The sequence below is a fragment of the Chiloscyllium plagiosum genome, unplaced genomic scaffold (genome assembly GCF_037043375.1).
Source record: "Chiloscyllium plagiosum isolate Xiang-an unplaced genomic scaffold, Cpla_swu_hap1 HiC_scaffold_37, whole genome shotgun sequence".
Taxonomy (NCBI): Eukaryota; Metazoa; Chordata; class Chondrichthyes; order Orectolobiformes; family Hemiscylliidae; genus Chiloscyllium; species Chiloscyllium plagiosum.
Window position 1 is genome coordinate 34,299,750 of NW_028270175.1, and position 16,029 is coordinate 34,315,778.

A 16,029-nucleotide genomic window follows, 5' to 3' on the forward strand; every position below is an offset into this window, starting at 1 on the left:
TACCTACCTGTAGAAACTTTTACAGTCTGTTTTGACATTTGTTTGCTAATGTGGGAGTGTTTTTCTCTGAAAGGGAATGAAGACTTGGGAGACAGGTAGGATACAAGCAGGTGGAAGTTTATTCATGCAGAAACCAGTTAAAACAGGGAGAGGGCCAAAGGATCTTCCCTGAATCTGGCCTCAACATACAAACTCAATTATTTGCTTAATCTTTAGATCAGATCAGAGGATAGAGTGTGTCATTGATCTAACACATACAGTAAAAAGTAGTATTTTTATACATTTCTGAATTACAGTGGGCAGCATGATGGCTCAGTGGCTAGCACTGTTGCCTCACAGCACCAGGGACCCAGGTTCGATTCCAGCCTCCGGCGACTGTGTGTAGTTTGCACATTCTCCCTGTGTCTGCGTGGATTTCATCCAGGTGCTCCAGTTTCCTCCCACAGTGCAGGTTAGGTGGATTGACCATGCTAAATTGCCCATAGTATTCATGGATGTGTAGGTTAGGTGCACTACTCAGGTGAAACTTGGAGTAATAGGGTAAGGGAATGGGTCTGGGTGAATTACTCTTCAGAGGTTCAGTGTTGACTTTTTGGGCCAAATGGCCTGTTTCCACACTGTAGGTATTTCTATGAATCTACAGTCTTTCCCTCCAATCTATACACCCAATCCAGTAAAACACCCAATCAGTGATGGACACCCGTTTGACCAGCCTCAGCTTTCCATGATCTCATGGTGTTTAACTGACACCATAATCTCTAGGCCTTGGGATTTCTGTGCATCCTGTTCATTTGCATTCTAAAGTTTATTGCTGTACTCCTTCAGACCTCTCAGGCTGGTTTATCTGTAGACACGGTTTGAATTTGATTATTTATTGTCTCTTGTGCTGTTTTTATTAAATTCTGTTATTACTCTTATATTTCCCACTGTCCCAATTATGCATGCAAAAATATGAAGGCAGTTAGTTTCAATTAGTTGCTATAAGATTTGTAATATTGATTTTTGTTAGGAAGTTAGTTCTAAAGTGTAAGGTTAAATACAGCTTTTCCTACTCTTAGTACTTTGGGCTGTAAGCAATCTATTTTGTTCAGGGTGCAGGATGGTATTTTCTGAAGCTGATTAACTTTCACGTCTCGGTCTAAATACATTTTCTTTAATACTTCTATTAAACATTGGTTGTATGTATATATTTTTATGCTAGAAACTATCCTTATAATTCCCAAGGGAATTTCTAACTAGAACCTATTATGAAGTCATTCATTTCAAAAAAACAACTATAAAATAACTTTAAGTCATTACCAGGACATTGTTTAAAGAGATGATTGGGCTTATCTCATGCTTGGTGTTCATTCATTCACTGAGGCGATTACTTTTATAAAGAGGGCTAGGATTAGTTGCTTGTCATGGCCTTGGTGTAACTTTGTTCAAAGATGTTGTCATTTTCTTTAATTAAAGGCTGGAACAGACTGTTAGTCTTATTTATCTCCACATCTTGTGTTTTAATTCTAAGGCAGGCTGCCTCTTTTTCTTTTTCGGCCATTTTGTGTGAGCAGGCATAAGCCATTTTGTTATGAGTATATACAGTACACGCCCAGGACCTTCCTAAATGTGGATAACTTCAAGTATACAGTCCACAACCTTGATCACCCTGTAACCATGTTTCTGTAATGGCACTTAAGTCATACCCATTTACTTCCATTCGTGCCTTTAAATCATCTATCTGTTGTGAATGCTGTGTGCATTCAGTTAGAGTGCCTTTAACTTTGTGTTTTTCACATTTTCCCACATTCTAATCTTTGCTGATGCTCGCTTTTGATTCGCCTGCTTTCTAATTTCACATGTCACTTTTCTACTCCCTAGTATCTCGATAGTAGCACAAGCACTGAGGGTAATGAACATATTTTCCCTGTTGTTGTGGACCTTCCGATAGTCTGAGTCTGGTTCACATGATTATTCTCGCCTCAGCACTTCCAAAACACAATTGCTTTCATGCTGTGAAGCTTTCATGTGTTCTAATGATGTGCAGAGATTAAAGATTGAAGCAAAAGGTCCAGATTACTCACTTATTAAGATCATCTTAAATATAGTGCATCATCCACACATCACAATCCCACACGCCCTTTCTATGGATCAATCTAGTTTGAAGTACAGGTGAGTGTTAACTACTTGGTTTTGAGTTAAAACAAACTGATATATTGCTGTGATTCATGTGACTTAATGTAATGTAAGGAAGCCTATGCCACCACTTACCAACAACATCCAGATGGTGCATTAATATTCATGGTCAGTAAAGCTTCCAAACTTATATGACTGGGCTATAGTTTCAAAGCGTAAGAAGGATGCACCTTAGTAGAAGAATGATGAGAATTCCGTTCAACGTGATAAATAATCTCTCATCCTCCACGATATTTTATACCTAGCTGCATTTCTGGACAAGCTAGGTATTCCAGGGCACTCTTGCAAATTCAGTCATCCATCATCAAAACAGTTGTAACACCATTGTGCTTACATGCGCAACTTTACCAGTATATATCAATTAATACATGTGACAGTATCTTCATTGGCACTGAACAACATGGGTGTCGGCAAGAAAGTTCAGATAATCAATTGAGATTGGCAACGAGGAGCTTCCCACAGCTAGAGCAAAAAGTTATATTTTTGAACCAAGTAGTGATTGACAAGATGAGATTGTTCCTAGTGAGTTGCCAGAGGCCAAATTATATGCATTAACATCCCATTATTATGGCATCTCACCTCATTGGTATGTAGTTTCTCAGTCTCTCATACTCTAGATAGAAACTAGAGGACAACACTTCCTGAAATGCAATTCAGAGCAGTTACATGATGTCTCCAGCTCGCCAGTTGCTCTTCCGATCCTCTATCAGTCACCAGTATCTCAGAGAGTACTCCAGAGTCATTAGTTACATTTCCCATCACCAAAGCAGGGTACCAGTTACCCTCAGTCCAGTATTTGCGGGACAAACAGTGCAGGGCAGCTGTGGACTGCCAGTGCTTGACTGGGTGTATGGCTAGACTTTAAAGATGATCCAGCACCAGGAATTCTTGAAAATCCTACAGTAGTCTGTGGCAAATGGGGAAAATACAATGACCGGGTGCAGTAGGGGCGTGGTACATAGATAAGGAAAGTAGCATGAGAAAACTTGCTAAAGCTCAGGGAGAGAAACCCTCTAAAAATGTGCCAAAAATATCACCTAACCAATTTCTGGTATGGTGTTCTGATAAAAAGTGAATAAGAATTATGTTTAAAAAATGAACCAACATGTAAATCAATATCATTCAAAGGTTTTTGAAAAAGGACATGTTCTGACACACATTCATGGCAGTTGAAAATTTCAGCAGTGTAAACTTGTTGCACCTGTTCTTTCAGGGGACAGCTCCATCAGCAGTGTTGTGAAAAGTGGACAATGGTATGTGAGGACACACAAGCAAAAATGGCAAGAATGGCAGCTGCAGCTGCATGGGGACTAGGTATGTGATTACCTTCAATTATCAAAGTGTCTAATGTGCAATTAGTGTTACTGCTATAATTTCACTTTAATCTTACCAGTGTGATATAGAATTTGTTGCTAATTAGTTGTATGGAAGCCTCTTTTTTTCTGATGAGGATGGATGTGCATCTGGAAAAGAAAAGAATAATAAATTGACTCTTCAGGTTTAAATTGGAGACAGTTCCTTTTTGTTCAAATATGTACTCTAGTAAAGGCACAGTTCATCAGTCTGTTAAAGATGGTCTTTGTGCAAAGATGCAACCACTGAGGTGCCTCATTAAAAGTCATTTCTCACCGAGAAGCACTGGAGATTTTGGGTCCTGACCTAACAAAGTATATTTAGTATGTATTATGATCTAGATTTCATTATCTGTAGCTTTGTATTTTCATTCAAAGCTGTTCATTATTTACTGTCATGTTCTATTAAATGTTAGCTCTTTCCTGATGGGATTATATTATAAAGGATTGTGTGGAATTAATCATAGTAACTTGCATGGTGAAACACAGTGGTTCAGTGGTTAGCACTGCTGCCACACAGCACCAGGGGCACAGGTTCGATTCCAGCTCGGGCAACTATCTGTGTGGAGTTCGCACATTCTCCCCGTGTCTGCATGGGTTTCCTCTGGGTGCTGCAGTTTCTTCCCACAGTCCAAAGATGAGCGGGTTAGATGGATTGACCATGCTAAATTGCTGATCAGTGTTCAAGGATGTGTCGGTTAGGTGCGTTTGTCAGTAAATGTAGAGTAATAGGGTAAGGGAATGGGTCTGGGTGGGTTCCTCTTTAGAGGGTCGGTGTGGACTTGTAGGGCCAAATGACCTGTTTTGGCACTGTAGAGATTCTATGATATACTAATTGCAACAGTGATACAACCCATTGACCTAACTGCCACACAAGCTCCCATTCTACTTTATGCCATTTCACCGCAACACAACTTTTATTCCTTTCTCCCTCATCTACTTATTCAACTTTTCAATAGTTTCATGCAGTTCACCTCAGTCACTCTAGTTACAGCAAGGTCCACATTTTAACTGGAATTAAAGGGGACATTCAGTGTTAAGAATCTGACACTAAAGTTAAGCTATTGAGTTCAAAGGTTATTAAGCCTGGCAAGATACTACGAACAAGGGCAATTTGGCTAAAAGTATTTGACCCCTTAATCCACCGGCCCTTATTCGTTATTTTTTCATAAATTGCAATTTTTAAAGCCTAAAATGAGGACTCATGATCACAATGACAACAATTTGACAGAGTAATCAGATTCTTGATCAAAGTGTGACTAGTGGAGTGCATTGTAGCAGCATCATGAGATGCCACAAGTCATATGAAGTGCAGTTAGATTTCTTCTGCTGTTTTTATTATTTAGGCTCCAGTTCTATTGCAATGGAAGTTATTTTCTTTCTGAGCTATTGTCACACAGTTGCTACCAACTGATTTGCAACAATATTTGTGAAGATTTGAGATTAAGTCTCATTTGACTACTGCATTGCAGCCTAGGCAAATGATGGAGGATTGTAGGGGGAGAGAAAGGATTTCATACACTCAAACAGTCTGCCCTGTGTTTTTGACTGCACTGTAGAACGTTTTTTTGGAAAAAGGAAAATTGAAAACCAGAAGTAATATGCCTTTAGTATTTTGTTGATGCAGGTTCCAAACTGCTCTGCTTTGATGTATAGACGTTTTCTCCAGTATGAAGTTACTAACACACATTTGTTTTTACTGGACTGAAAAAAGCCTCAGATTGGATATTTTTTGCTTGCTGAGAGCAGCCATTGATTATTCAGGAGAGGCCATTCGCAGCTGTCAGACTCCAGAATATAATATCAAGGAACTTGCTGAAATTAGAGAAAAGTGTTTCCTTTAGTTTCTAAGCTTTCCTTTTACTGTGGCTGGGGAACAGGGTAACTATTAATCCACAGATATTTGAGTAACAAAGTTCCTGTTTTGTGAAGTTGCATGTTTCATATTTTCGTTTTTCAGTATGCAGAGGAACCTCAATTATCCAAACGTGGATTATGCAAATGAGATTGCAAGGTCCCGATGCTTGGCTAAACTGTGTTATCTGATATTCGACTATCTGAACAATATACTCTGCACCCGTGTCATTTGGGTAATCGTGGTTACTCTGTATTTTAGTCAACCCAAACAAGTGGAATTTGAAAATGATCATGTTTATTCTGCTCTTTCCAATACTGGCCTTTCTCACCCAACTGCTGCAAATTAATTCATTGACAGAAGTCTTCCTATGTATGTTCAGGATTGGCCTGTTCAGATTTGAGGGAACTGAGTCAATCTTCAATGTTGAGGCTTCAAAACAACTCTCCAAAGCCTGTTTCAGTAATTGAAAATTAATTTTACGGTTTTTCTTCCTTTTACCAAATGGGCAGTAGAACCCAAGAGGAGATTCATGGTAAACAAATTGATTTGCAACCAATTCTACTGAAAAATAGATCAGGGACAGATAATGAAAGAGTACAGGTAGAATTTAAAGATAATTGGTAGAAAACAGTGAAGCTGCTTCGAGCCTTACATTTCCCATTTGAAAACTGGACATGATTTAAAAAAGAAGAAAAATTGTTGGCACTGAAATGATCTGTTGTCACTCCAATTCTTTCAAAAAGTGCATTTTCATTTTACTGCAAGTTTAGGCAGGTGATATTATTTAACAAGCCGACATAAGTGCCACATTCATAGGATTTGTTGTGAAACAAGTTAAAGCCTGTCCAACTATAATAGACAATAATTAGTTGGACCTTTGTGCTTTTATTGAGAACCAGTATAGCAATTGTGACAGTGAAACGGAAGTTGATAATCTGATGAAAGGTCATTGACCTGAAACATTAATTCTGTTTCTATTTTTCAAAGATGCTGTCAGAAATGTTGGTTATTTGTGGAATGTTTCTGCTTTTCTTTTAAAATGAAGTCAATTTTGTTTAACATAACAAATATCCTGTAACTGGGAATTTAACCACCCAAGATTCATTTGATAACGTATTACATAACACCTCAGCTAATACCATGCCTTCATATCTGGTTTCTCGCTCATTGCTGATTATGCTTTGTTGTATTTATTAATAGGTCATTGGGACAGTATGGAAGAGTATGCTTGTATGATTCCAAGAGATACTCATGATGGTGCCTTCTACAGAGCTGTGTTGGCATTACATCAGGACCTCTTCTCCTTAGCCCAGCAGGTATGTGTAGGTTCTGACAGAACAACTTCTCCAGTTGATCAGGACAAGAGACTATCTGATCGACTCTTATTAATATTCAACATCATTTCTATTAATAGTGATCTAATCTTTCCAATTGATGTTAGTTTAGGTTAAGCATAATTTGTCCTCCACTATCTAATCAATAAGTATTGAGTGAATGCAAACTGTTGGCTCTCTTACATCTGAGCCAGGAGGCTCAGGTTCAAATCCCACCTGGTCCAGAGATGTACCATCTCTTCACCGGGTTGATTAGAAAAATTGGTACACAGGGTCTGTTGAGTTTAGTGAGATTTTAATGCAGAATATATCACACTAGTGAAATTGTTGTGGTGCAGTGCTGGTGACCCTACCTCCAGACAAGGAGGCCTGGTTTCAAAACCCATCTACTCTGGATATGTGTATAATATCTGTGAGCAGACTGGTTATAAAATATCTACAAGTTGTAAACTAGTAAGGGAAAAATAGCAAGACTAAATCAAGAGAAAAACAGAACACAGTAAAGGATTTGAGGTGTTGTTGCAGTCACTCAACCTCTAGGCCAGGAAAGTCCCATCTGCTGTAAAGATGCGTATGAACATTTCTGATCGGGTTGATTAGAAAATATCAAAAACATAGTAGTTAGGTCTCTTACAGTACAGTGATGGTGTCCCTGCCTCTAGGCCAGAAGGCAAGTCATAAGATGTTTGAATAAATCAATTAAAAATATGTATAGCACACTACTTATGCAGCACAAGAGTGTGACCATGACTACTGGTCCAGGTCAGGCAAGGCTGCTATGATGAACAGTTTTTCTTTTTTCCTCTTCTCCCTTTGTTTCAATGTCATGTGTCATCACAACTTTACAAATTACCCAAGATTGTTAACATGTATTTACCCTTAGGAGGCTTCCCAAAGTCTCTCACTTCACAGTGGTTTTCGGACATTAATCTGAGTGAACTTTTGACAGGGCATTTGTTCATCATAAAAGTTTCCGTTATTAAAAATACGAATAAAATGTCTAATTCTTAGTCTAAATCATAGGGTAGAAGCTTGTCCTTTTGTCATTTAACTGTTATGAGGTCTTAAAGCTTTTGCACATACCTTCAGTTGATCAATCAAGACTTTACACCTTCTTTCCTTACCTCACCTTCGACTGTTTCCCATAACTGGTTTTATATGTTCCTTTCATCTTATTTCTAAGTTTTAACTATTTTCAGGTAATCCGTTGTTTGGGCTATCAGTTATTTGAGCCTGAAGCAGTAAGGCTGGTTTAGTTCATGACATCTATTCACACTCAAGGCTCTATTTGTTTGATTAGACTGTTGAAGCATAAAGTTTTTTATTAAAGTAATTTTTATTTTACTTCCACAGGCACATTCATTTTTCCATTTCAGCAAGAATCCCATTAAGCAAGGCTAAATGAAAATTCTAATTCAGCTTTGATATTCTTTTGTTTTATTTATCTAAAAGCTTGCTCTACCACTACTTCAGAAATCTCATGGCTCCTTTTCAGCCTACTTGTAACATTTGCCACATGAAAGTAATCATTACATGAGTTCATTTCGAGGGAAACAAAGTCTTAAACAGTTTCAATCAATGCAAAACATTGAGCACCAACCCATTCTATTACCTATTTAAGATATCTACTAAATATGTATTTATTCCGAACACATTTCCAAATTCTAACATGTTAAAAATCACACCTTTAACATCATGGAGGCTACCGTTGACTAAGAACTTAACTGGAGCTACTCTGGCTACAAAAGCAGGTCAAAAGCTCAGATTCTAAGGCTTGTAACTCACCTATAGACTTTCAAAACTTGTTCATCAAATTATGCATTGTGTTTGAGAATCTAATTTAATGCAGCTCACTTGCCTTGATGGGTGTGGATCCCATAGCTCTCTAGAAACTCAATACTATCCAACACAAAGTAGCCTGTAAATGTTTGCTGTTACCACCACCAGTACATAGTGGTGGTATTATCGAGAAAATACACTGAAGCAAAGCCAAGGTTTGTACCTTATATACTTAGTAAGATGGTGTGTTAAAATGTTGGTTCAATGCTAAGGATATAGTTTAAGATATAAATATGAATTAAAAACCGTGAACAGATTTTCAAAGCTAGTAATTTTGCCTATGGGGAAGAAGGTTGAGAGTTCAGAACTTTACATTATCCAAATTACCAGCACTGTTGTATTTGAATATGCTCAGCTTGTTAAAGAGAACTTCCTTTCAATGATGCATCAGTACCATGTCTGATCTGACTGATCCATGGAGGTTAGTAATCCCCAAACATGAATTAGAAGAGTAGAGAGCTACTCAACAAAAGGACAAAATAACTGAACATTCAAACATTACAGATAGTAGAATGTTACAGTTATTGAATAGTTGCAATATTTCTTTTTCTGCAAGATTGTCATTGCACTCTTAAAAAAAAAACTTGTTTTGTAAGTACGTCAAGAATATTTCAGAGCATAAATTGTGATGTCAAACAAATTGATTCTTGAATGTAAGCATTATTGTTATTAAGGCTGATGACTGCTGTTATTAGCAACAGTATACTAAGGAGAGCCTTGCTTACAGTAGAAGAATAAATTACAGACATCAATATATTTAAATCTCTCTGTAGTCCAGGTTAGTATCAATCTTGGAGAGTATTTTATTTTCTGGGGTTACTTCAGACATCTTGGTCAAAACTTTCTATTTTGGACAAGTGACAATCTCAACACAATTTTCTCTCAAAATTGCAAACACTGATGGAATTGAATAATTTTTAAAATTTGTATTCAAACTTATTTGCTCAAACATAAAATCCTCCACGACCCAGCTCAATATAGACTCATTAAAGTTATTTAGCTATTGTTCAACATAAAATCCTCCATGAAAACCAGCTCAATACAGAAGTATTTTAATACTAAATACGTTTATGCAAATTTTTTTGGTTTTGCATTAAAAGAAAATTCCCTGATATATTTTAAAGTGGTTCAGCTTTATTAATGCAACCACAAGTGAGATTATCATAAAAAATAAATATTTTTAATCAATTCACATTTTGATTAACTCATTTTGATTAACTTTAAAAACTGTACAGATCTGTTTACTAGTTAGATTAGGATACCGTTATCAGATTCTTAGTAAGTGTGTTTAAGAAACCTTGAAATATACCTATAAGTGTCCATGTTCCTAAAAATGAAGCTTGATTTCGATAAATTCCTGGAAGGCCTGCAAACAGGATCAGTTAACAAGAAGGCAGAAAGGTGATTAATTTGAATAGTTTGTGAATGGATTCAGTTTACAAGCGTTTTTCCTTCCAAATCGATACAAAAGAATAAAGAAACTTGATTTCCACTAAAATATAAATTACCCTTTTTAAATTCCAAGGTGTTCTTCTCTGGTTCTGGTTGAATTGTACTGAAATGGATAGTGCTATTGAGTAGAAACTCTGGCCCTGCTCTTCTAAATCAAAACTTAGTTCATATCCAATCCACTGTTTCACAACATACTCTGAGTTTATCTTTGCTCTTTTATTTTCAACTTGCTGAAATCAATTTGACCAGAAAAGTGCTTTCTCTGAATCTTTATTTCAGTGTTGTTTATGGTAAATTGTTGTGCAGAAACTGCTGTATTTTTCTATATTACATCAGTGACTTCACTTCAAATGTAGTCACCTAGAATTGTGAAGGTGCTTTAGGACAACTTAAAGCCATAAAATATGCCCAAATAAGTATAAATATAAAAATGCAATCCCTTTCAAGTAGGGAGAGTAAGGGGGTTTCCTTATACACACGAGTTAATAAACAACAGTCAATACAAAACAAAATGCCGTATATAAATGCAGAAATAATGAGGATTGCTTTTCAGCCAAAATGTTAAGAGGCTGAATAATATACGTGCAGATGTGTATTGAAACAGTGGGTGGGATACGAACCAACTTTTGATTTAAAAGAGCAGGGCTAGAGTTTCTACTCAATAGCACTATCCTTTTCAATGCAATTCAACCAATTCAATACACTTTGTATATGCCACAAATCTATTTGCAACTTCTGTAATGTACTAAAACACAATTACACTAATGCTAAACCATTGAAAAATTGCCCCTTCTAGTTTACAATATTTTCATGTCTGTGGGCTTTTGATATGGATGTAAACATGTTCAAGATAAACGCTCTTCATACAAAACATCAGCGTCTTTCCTTAACAATGGAACCCCTCGTCAAAGCTGATGAACAGCAGTGGGCTATCACCTGCATTAAAATTCCACTGATCAATGAATGTTAGTCTCTGGTCTCCACCAAGAAATTCAATTATAATGTTTTCCAAATGCTAGTGAGCCTGTTTTTTACTTGCAGATTCGAATTCTTTTCTCCTGAAGGTGATATAATTACATGAATACAAATTTTTCTTTTAATGATTTCAATCTTCCCCACAGCTACTGAAACTGAACAGATTTATGTACTGGGCACTTCATTCATCTGTATGTGAGCATTACATTTCCACTCTGTAACTTCACAAAAACAAATTTAGAAATCTGATTAAATTTTGATCAAAGGCACCAGAGGCACTAAAGAAGTCTGTGATTATGGTTCCAAACCCCTCATTCAATTGTGCACACACATGGAAGATTATGTCTCATGCTGAGTGCTGATCTCTACGCCAGCCATATGAGGCTTTAAAATTATGTCACTAGGTCTATCGTTCTTACTACCAGCTGTTTTTCTCTTACTTCATACTGAGCCCTGATTGCTCTAACCTACTTCCTGTTGTCGACTCTAGTTGGAGCAACCCCTGACCTCATTAATAAATCATTCACAGCTTTTGACAATTCCATGCATAAAACTCAGATCTTTAATAACATTGGGCTGGAGATAATTTTATTTTCATATTTGTTACCCGTGCCTCCTTTTATGCTTAGTACTCCTGCTTGCTGTAATCATTTCAGTACTGCTTAATGTACTTCAGATGTTGGCTTGAGTTTCTTCACTCCTCATACCTCAGAGTATTGCAGCATGTATGTTTTAAAGTTTAATTCATATGTTTAATTTTGATGTTTCAGCAAATACAGGTACTTGCTGTTTACCTCTCATAATATATTGAGTAATAATAGTGTTTGCTATTCAGGTGGAAGGCAGATATGTGTTTAAAGATGTTCAAAGGACACATGAAATGTAATTCATGCAGAATTTGGCTAAGACTAACGTTGATCAGCTTATGCAGTCCCTTCAGATATTTGCCAAGACATCATTTGAAGGGACCTTTCCTTCTGGCAATTTTTTTAAAAATGATTTTTGGGAAATCTGAAAGTCCTCTACAGTAACAATATATCTTGCATTCAAAAGAATTTTCATGTACTGTTATCCGTAATATATGATGATACATAGATTATACACAAAGTTTCAACAATTTTCTTTTCTCATGAATTAGAATTAACTTGCTTTAACCAGAAGAATAAATACCTTTTTAAAAACTAGATTAATTACAATAAACAAATTGTGTAAGATGCGTAGTTGCATAAATTTGCGACTGTTAGTAGAGAATTCTAATTTATGATATCTTCATGTTATCATTATGCCCACCACTGATACTAATATTAGGAATTCCTTGTGCTTTAATGAACAAGTATGAAAGTTACTGTGAGTGGGCCTGCTTGTTGTGATCGTAAGAGATAAAATGCTTTTATTTCAAGAGTGGGGTCTGAGCAACCACTGCTGTGTACCTTGATATAGGAGGAAACTGAGAGTAGATGTGAAATGTTGAAGAATAATTAAAGGGTATGGGGGGAAAAGCTGGAAATAGGAATTTGGTGAAATTGCTACCCTGTCACATTGCTTCATACTTATTCAAGCTTGCTTCGTTTGACTGTATTGGATTTCCTCAGAAGTTAAATATTCAATCTCGGGCCATAACGTATCTAGCTACTGGAACAGAGGCATAATTATATTTGGTGGCTTTTTTATTGCTGTTGGCCACAAAAGCATTGCTGGGGGGGGTGGGGGAGTTATTCCCATGTTCAGCTGAACTTCACAATTTCTGTGTCTGGCTGCTTTTGGTGGTTGAGGATATGTGAAGATGGTGCAGTGTTGTGCTGGTGGTGGTTTAGAAATAGGATTTGAAGAAAGAGTTAATAAGGATGAAGCAGCATATTGATATAAGACCTATTAATAAAGCAATCTAATATTTTTCTTCTTTCATTGTAGTGCATTGACAAGGCCAGAGACTTGCTGGATACAGAGCTAACTGCTATGGCTGGAGAGAGCTACAGCCGTGCCTATGGGGTAAGTCTAATAAAGATTGAACTTCATGATCCATCTATTGTTCTTATGTTTCATAGTTTGTTCATTAGTGATATATGCCTTATGATCTAATAAATGATTAAACTTGGCAGTTTTCCCTATACCCAATGCTGCCAACTAATGTCATACCATGTTACCAGCTTCTAACTGAACTGTGCAAGAGCAATTTAGACTATAGTTCAGTCTCTATAATAATACAGGCTTTGGAATTCATAGAAGAACTTTTTGGTGAAAACTGCCAATAATGCTGCTGCTTGTTATAATTAGAAACATTTCTCGACTCGCCACTCAGACATTTGTGCTAGTTTGTTTGAGCTATTTATCGGGTAATCCATACTTTTTGCATTAGTCTTGAACTGTGGGTTGTTTCATTAATAAATTGTTAAAATTGGAAAATATAAAAGTTACAACTGTTACATTTATGTGAATATGGCTGGCGCAGTATGATAATTAAAAGCATACAACACAATAATTAATCATTTCTATTGATGCCAGTGTCAAGTCTATGCTCGAGATTTCCATCGACTTGATTTGTTTCCATGTGGCTTTAATAGCTTGAGTTAATAGATCATATTTTGTTTTGGCAAATAAAAGCCAAAACCTAGTCATTTTCTGCTGGTTGGTATTTACTATATTAAAAACATACATCAGAATGCCTAGTACTCTGGACAGCTCCTTAGCAGAGTCATAAATTTATGGGTTGTTGAAACTAAGTTGAAAAGCTAATTAAGATACTTAAAGTAGTTACTGTCCTTCATTCCCAAAACCTTATTTCATCATTTGGGTGTTCTTTTTGTTTAAAAAGGGCATCTTCAGACCATTGAACTTGTAATTCCATATGGGGTGGAATCTAATTCAAACACTTTATTACTCAGTTAAAAGGATATATATTACTTTGCAAAATTAAGAAACCTTGATGAATAACTCAATAATGTTGAATAACAAGTTAAATTTATTGGCAAACTCATAAGTTTTCCTTCCCATTAATGGTAATTTCCTTCTAACCTGGTTATTACATCCTGTAGACATCAAGAGCTGTATTATCTGATCTTTGTTGAGTATACTATAAGGAATAAATTTTTGTAGGTTAGTGGGCTTGATTTGTTTTGTAGAAATGCCTTGTGGAATGCTGGCTTAAATAATGCCGAAGCTGCACAGAGGTAAGAAAGTTTTTTTCTTTGAGGTTATAACACCTGTAAGTTGCAGTTCGGTTCTATAGATATCCACATAAGTGTTGCATTTGACTTATTGTGTTTTGATTAATTTTCAGTGCATTTTGTTTTCTCAGAATTCGCTTATAGCAGTTGCAACTGTATAGAAAATTGAGATTTAAATAGCTGTTGAATTTTTCCCCTAAATTATTGATTTTTTAATTCTCTTATGGGTTCAGTTCAGTTGGGTAGAGGGCTGGTTTGATGCCAACAGCATGGGTTCAATTCCCATACCATTTGAATTACCATATCACCTTCTGGCGATTCTCAGGATAAACCGCCACTGGTCATCTTTCTGTAATGAGAGGGAAGCCTCTAGTCCTCTGAGACTATGGCGACTTTACTTATTTTGTTATGTGATTGCATCTAACTGGCTTTAGCCTCCTAACTGTATCTGCTTAAATCCCAAAGTGCTTTCCTTTAAACTTTTGTGTAATGCTTTATAGCTGAAAATGTGTTGCTGGAAAAGCACAGCATGTCAGGCAGCATCCAAGGAGCAGGAGAATCTGAGTTCAGATTTCTCCAGTTTCCTCATTTTCCCTCTCCCCACCTTGTCTCAGTCCCATCCCTCGAACTCAGCACCACCTTCCTAACCTGCAACCTTCTTCCTGACCTCTCCACCCCCACCCCCACCCCCACCCCCACTCCGGCCTATCACCCTCACCTTAACCTCCTTCCATCTATCGCATTTCTAACACCCCTCCCCCAAGTCCCTCCTCCCTACCTTTTATCTTAGCCTTCTTGACACACTCTCCTCATTCCTGAAGAAGGGCTCTTGCCCGAAACATCGATTCTCCTGCTCCTTGGATGCTGCCTGACCTGCACTTTTCCAGTAACACATTTTCAGCTCTGATCTCCTGCATCTGCAGTCCTCACTTCCTTCTGTAATGCTTTATAATAGATATGTATGTTTTCTTAGAGCTTCTGATCTTTCTGGAGCTCTCTGCATAATCATGTGATACTGATGTCATCATTGCACTTCCTCTTCTTTATTATACAGTTTGCTATTTGCAGGACTGCATTTGAAGAAATGTGCTAAAAGAAAATGTTGCCTGTAATGTATAGAAATTCAAATACAAGAATAGGTTGAGAGAGAAGGGGAGTGGCACAAGAATGCATTATTTTACTTTGAGGTATTTGATACTGAGAGCCAGTGATGAGCAATGAAGATCATAGATCAGAGAACATGCTGGGTCATCGTAGAATCTCTATAGTGTGGAAGCGAGCCATTCAGCCCATGAAGTCCACACTGACTCTCTGGGCATCCTACCCAGACCCAAATCTTGCCCTATCGCTGTAACTCTATATTTCCCATGGCTAATCCAGCCAGGCTGCACATCCCTGGACACTATGCACAATTTAGAATGGCCAATCCACCTAGCCTGCACTTTGGATTGTGGTTGGAAACTGGAGCACCCCGAGGAAACCTACGCAGACAAGGGGGAAAATGTGCAAACTTCACACAGACAGTCACCTGAGGGTGGAATCAAACCCAGGTGCCTGGCACTGTGAGGCAGCAGTGCTAACCACTGTGCCACCCAAGATGCGATTTGATGCATAGAATGTTTGGCAGTTTGGATTCTCAGTTTCTGCATATCTGTCTGAATATTCCCCTTTGCACATTGCAAATGTGTAAGCTATTCTTGGACAGTGTGCATGGTCCTTGAAGAAAATGGTAAAGAAATTCCAATTACTGTCAGAATGGAGTTGACTGAGGGCATTCTTCTTAAAGTTGTCTATTTACTTGGTGATTTTTATGATCTGAGTTCCAAGCCTCACCTGTCCCAACTATGTCCACTGGAGGAAGCCATGAGAAATCATCTTTG

At 37.3% G+C, this 16,029-nt stretch overlaps 1 protein-coding gene across 3 annotated transcripts in view; it reads left to right on the plus strand.

The window, feature by feature from the left end:
- Nucleotides 1-16,029, plus strand: part of mtor (mechanistic target of rapamycin kinase) — a 387,814-nt gene that overhangs the window by 259,054 nt on the left and 112,731 nt on the right. For all 3 annotated transcript variants that reach the window (XM_043675588.2, XM_087980582.1, XM_087980583.1), the window contains 3 exons: nucleotides 3,389-3,489; nucleotides 6,586-6,701; nucleotides 12,897-12,974. In XM_043675588.2, coding sequence (XP_043531523.1) covers nucleotides 3,389-3,489; nucleotides 6,586-6,701; nucleotides 12,897-12,974 — 295 coding nt within the window. The remainder of the gene's footprint in view (nucleotides 1-3,388; nucleotides 3,490-6,585; nucleotides 6,702-12,896; nucleotides 12,975-16,029) is intronic.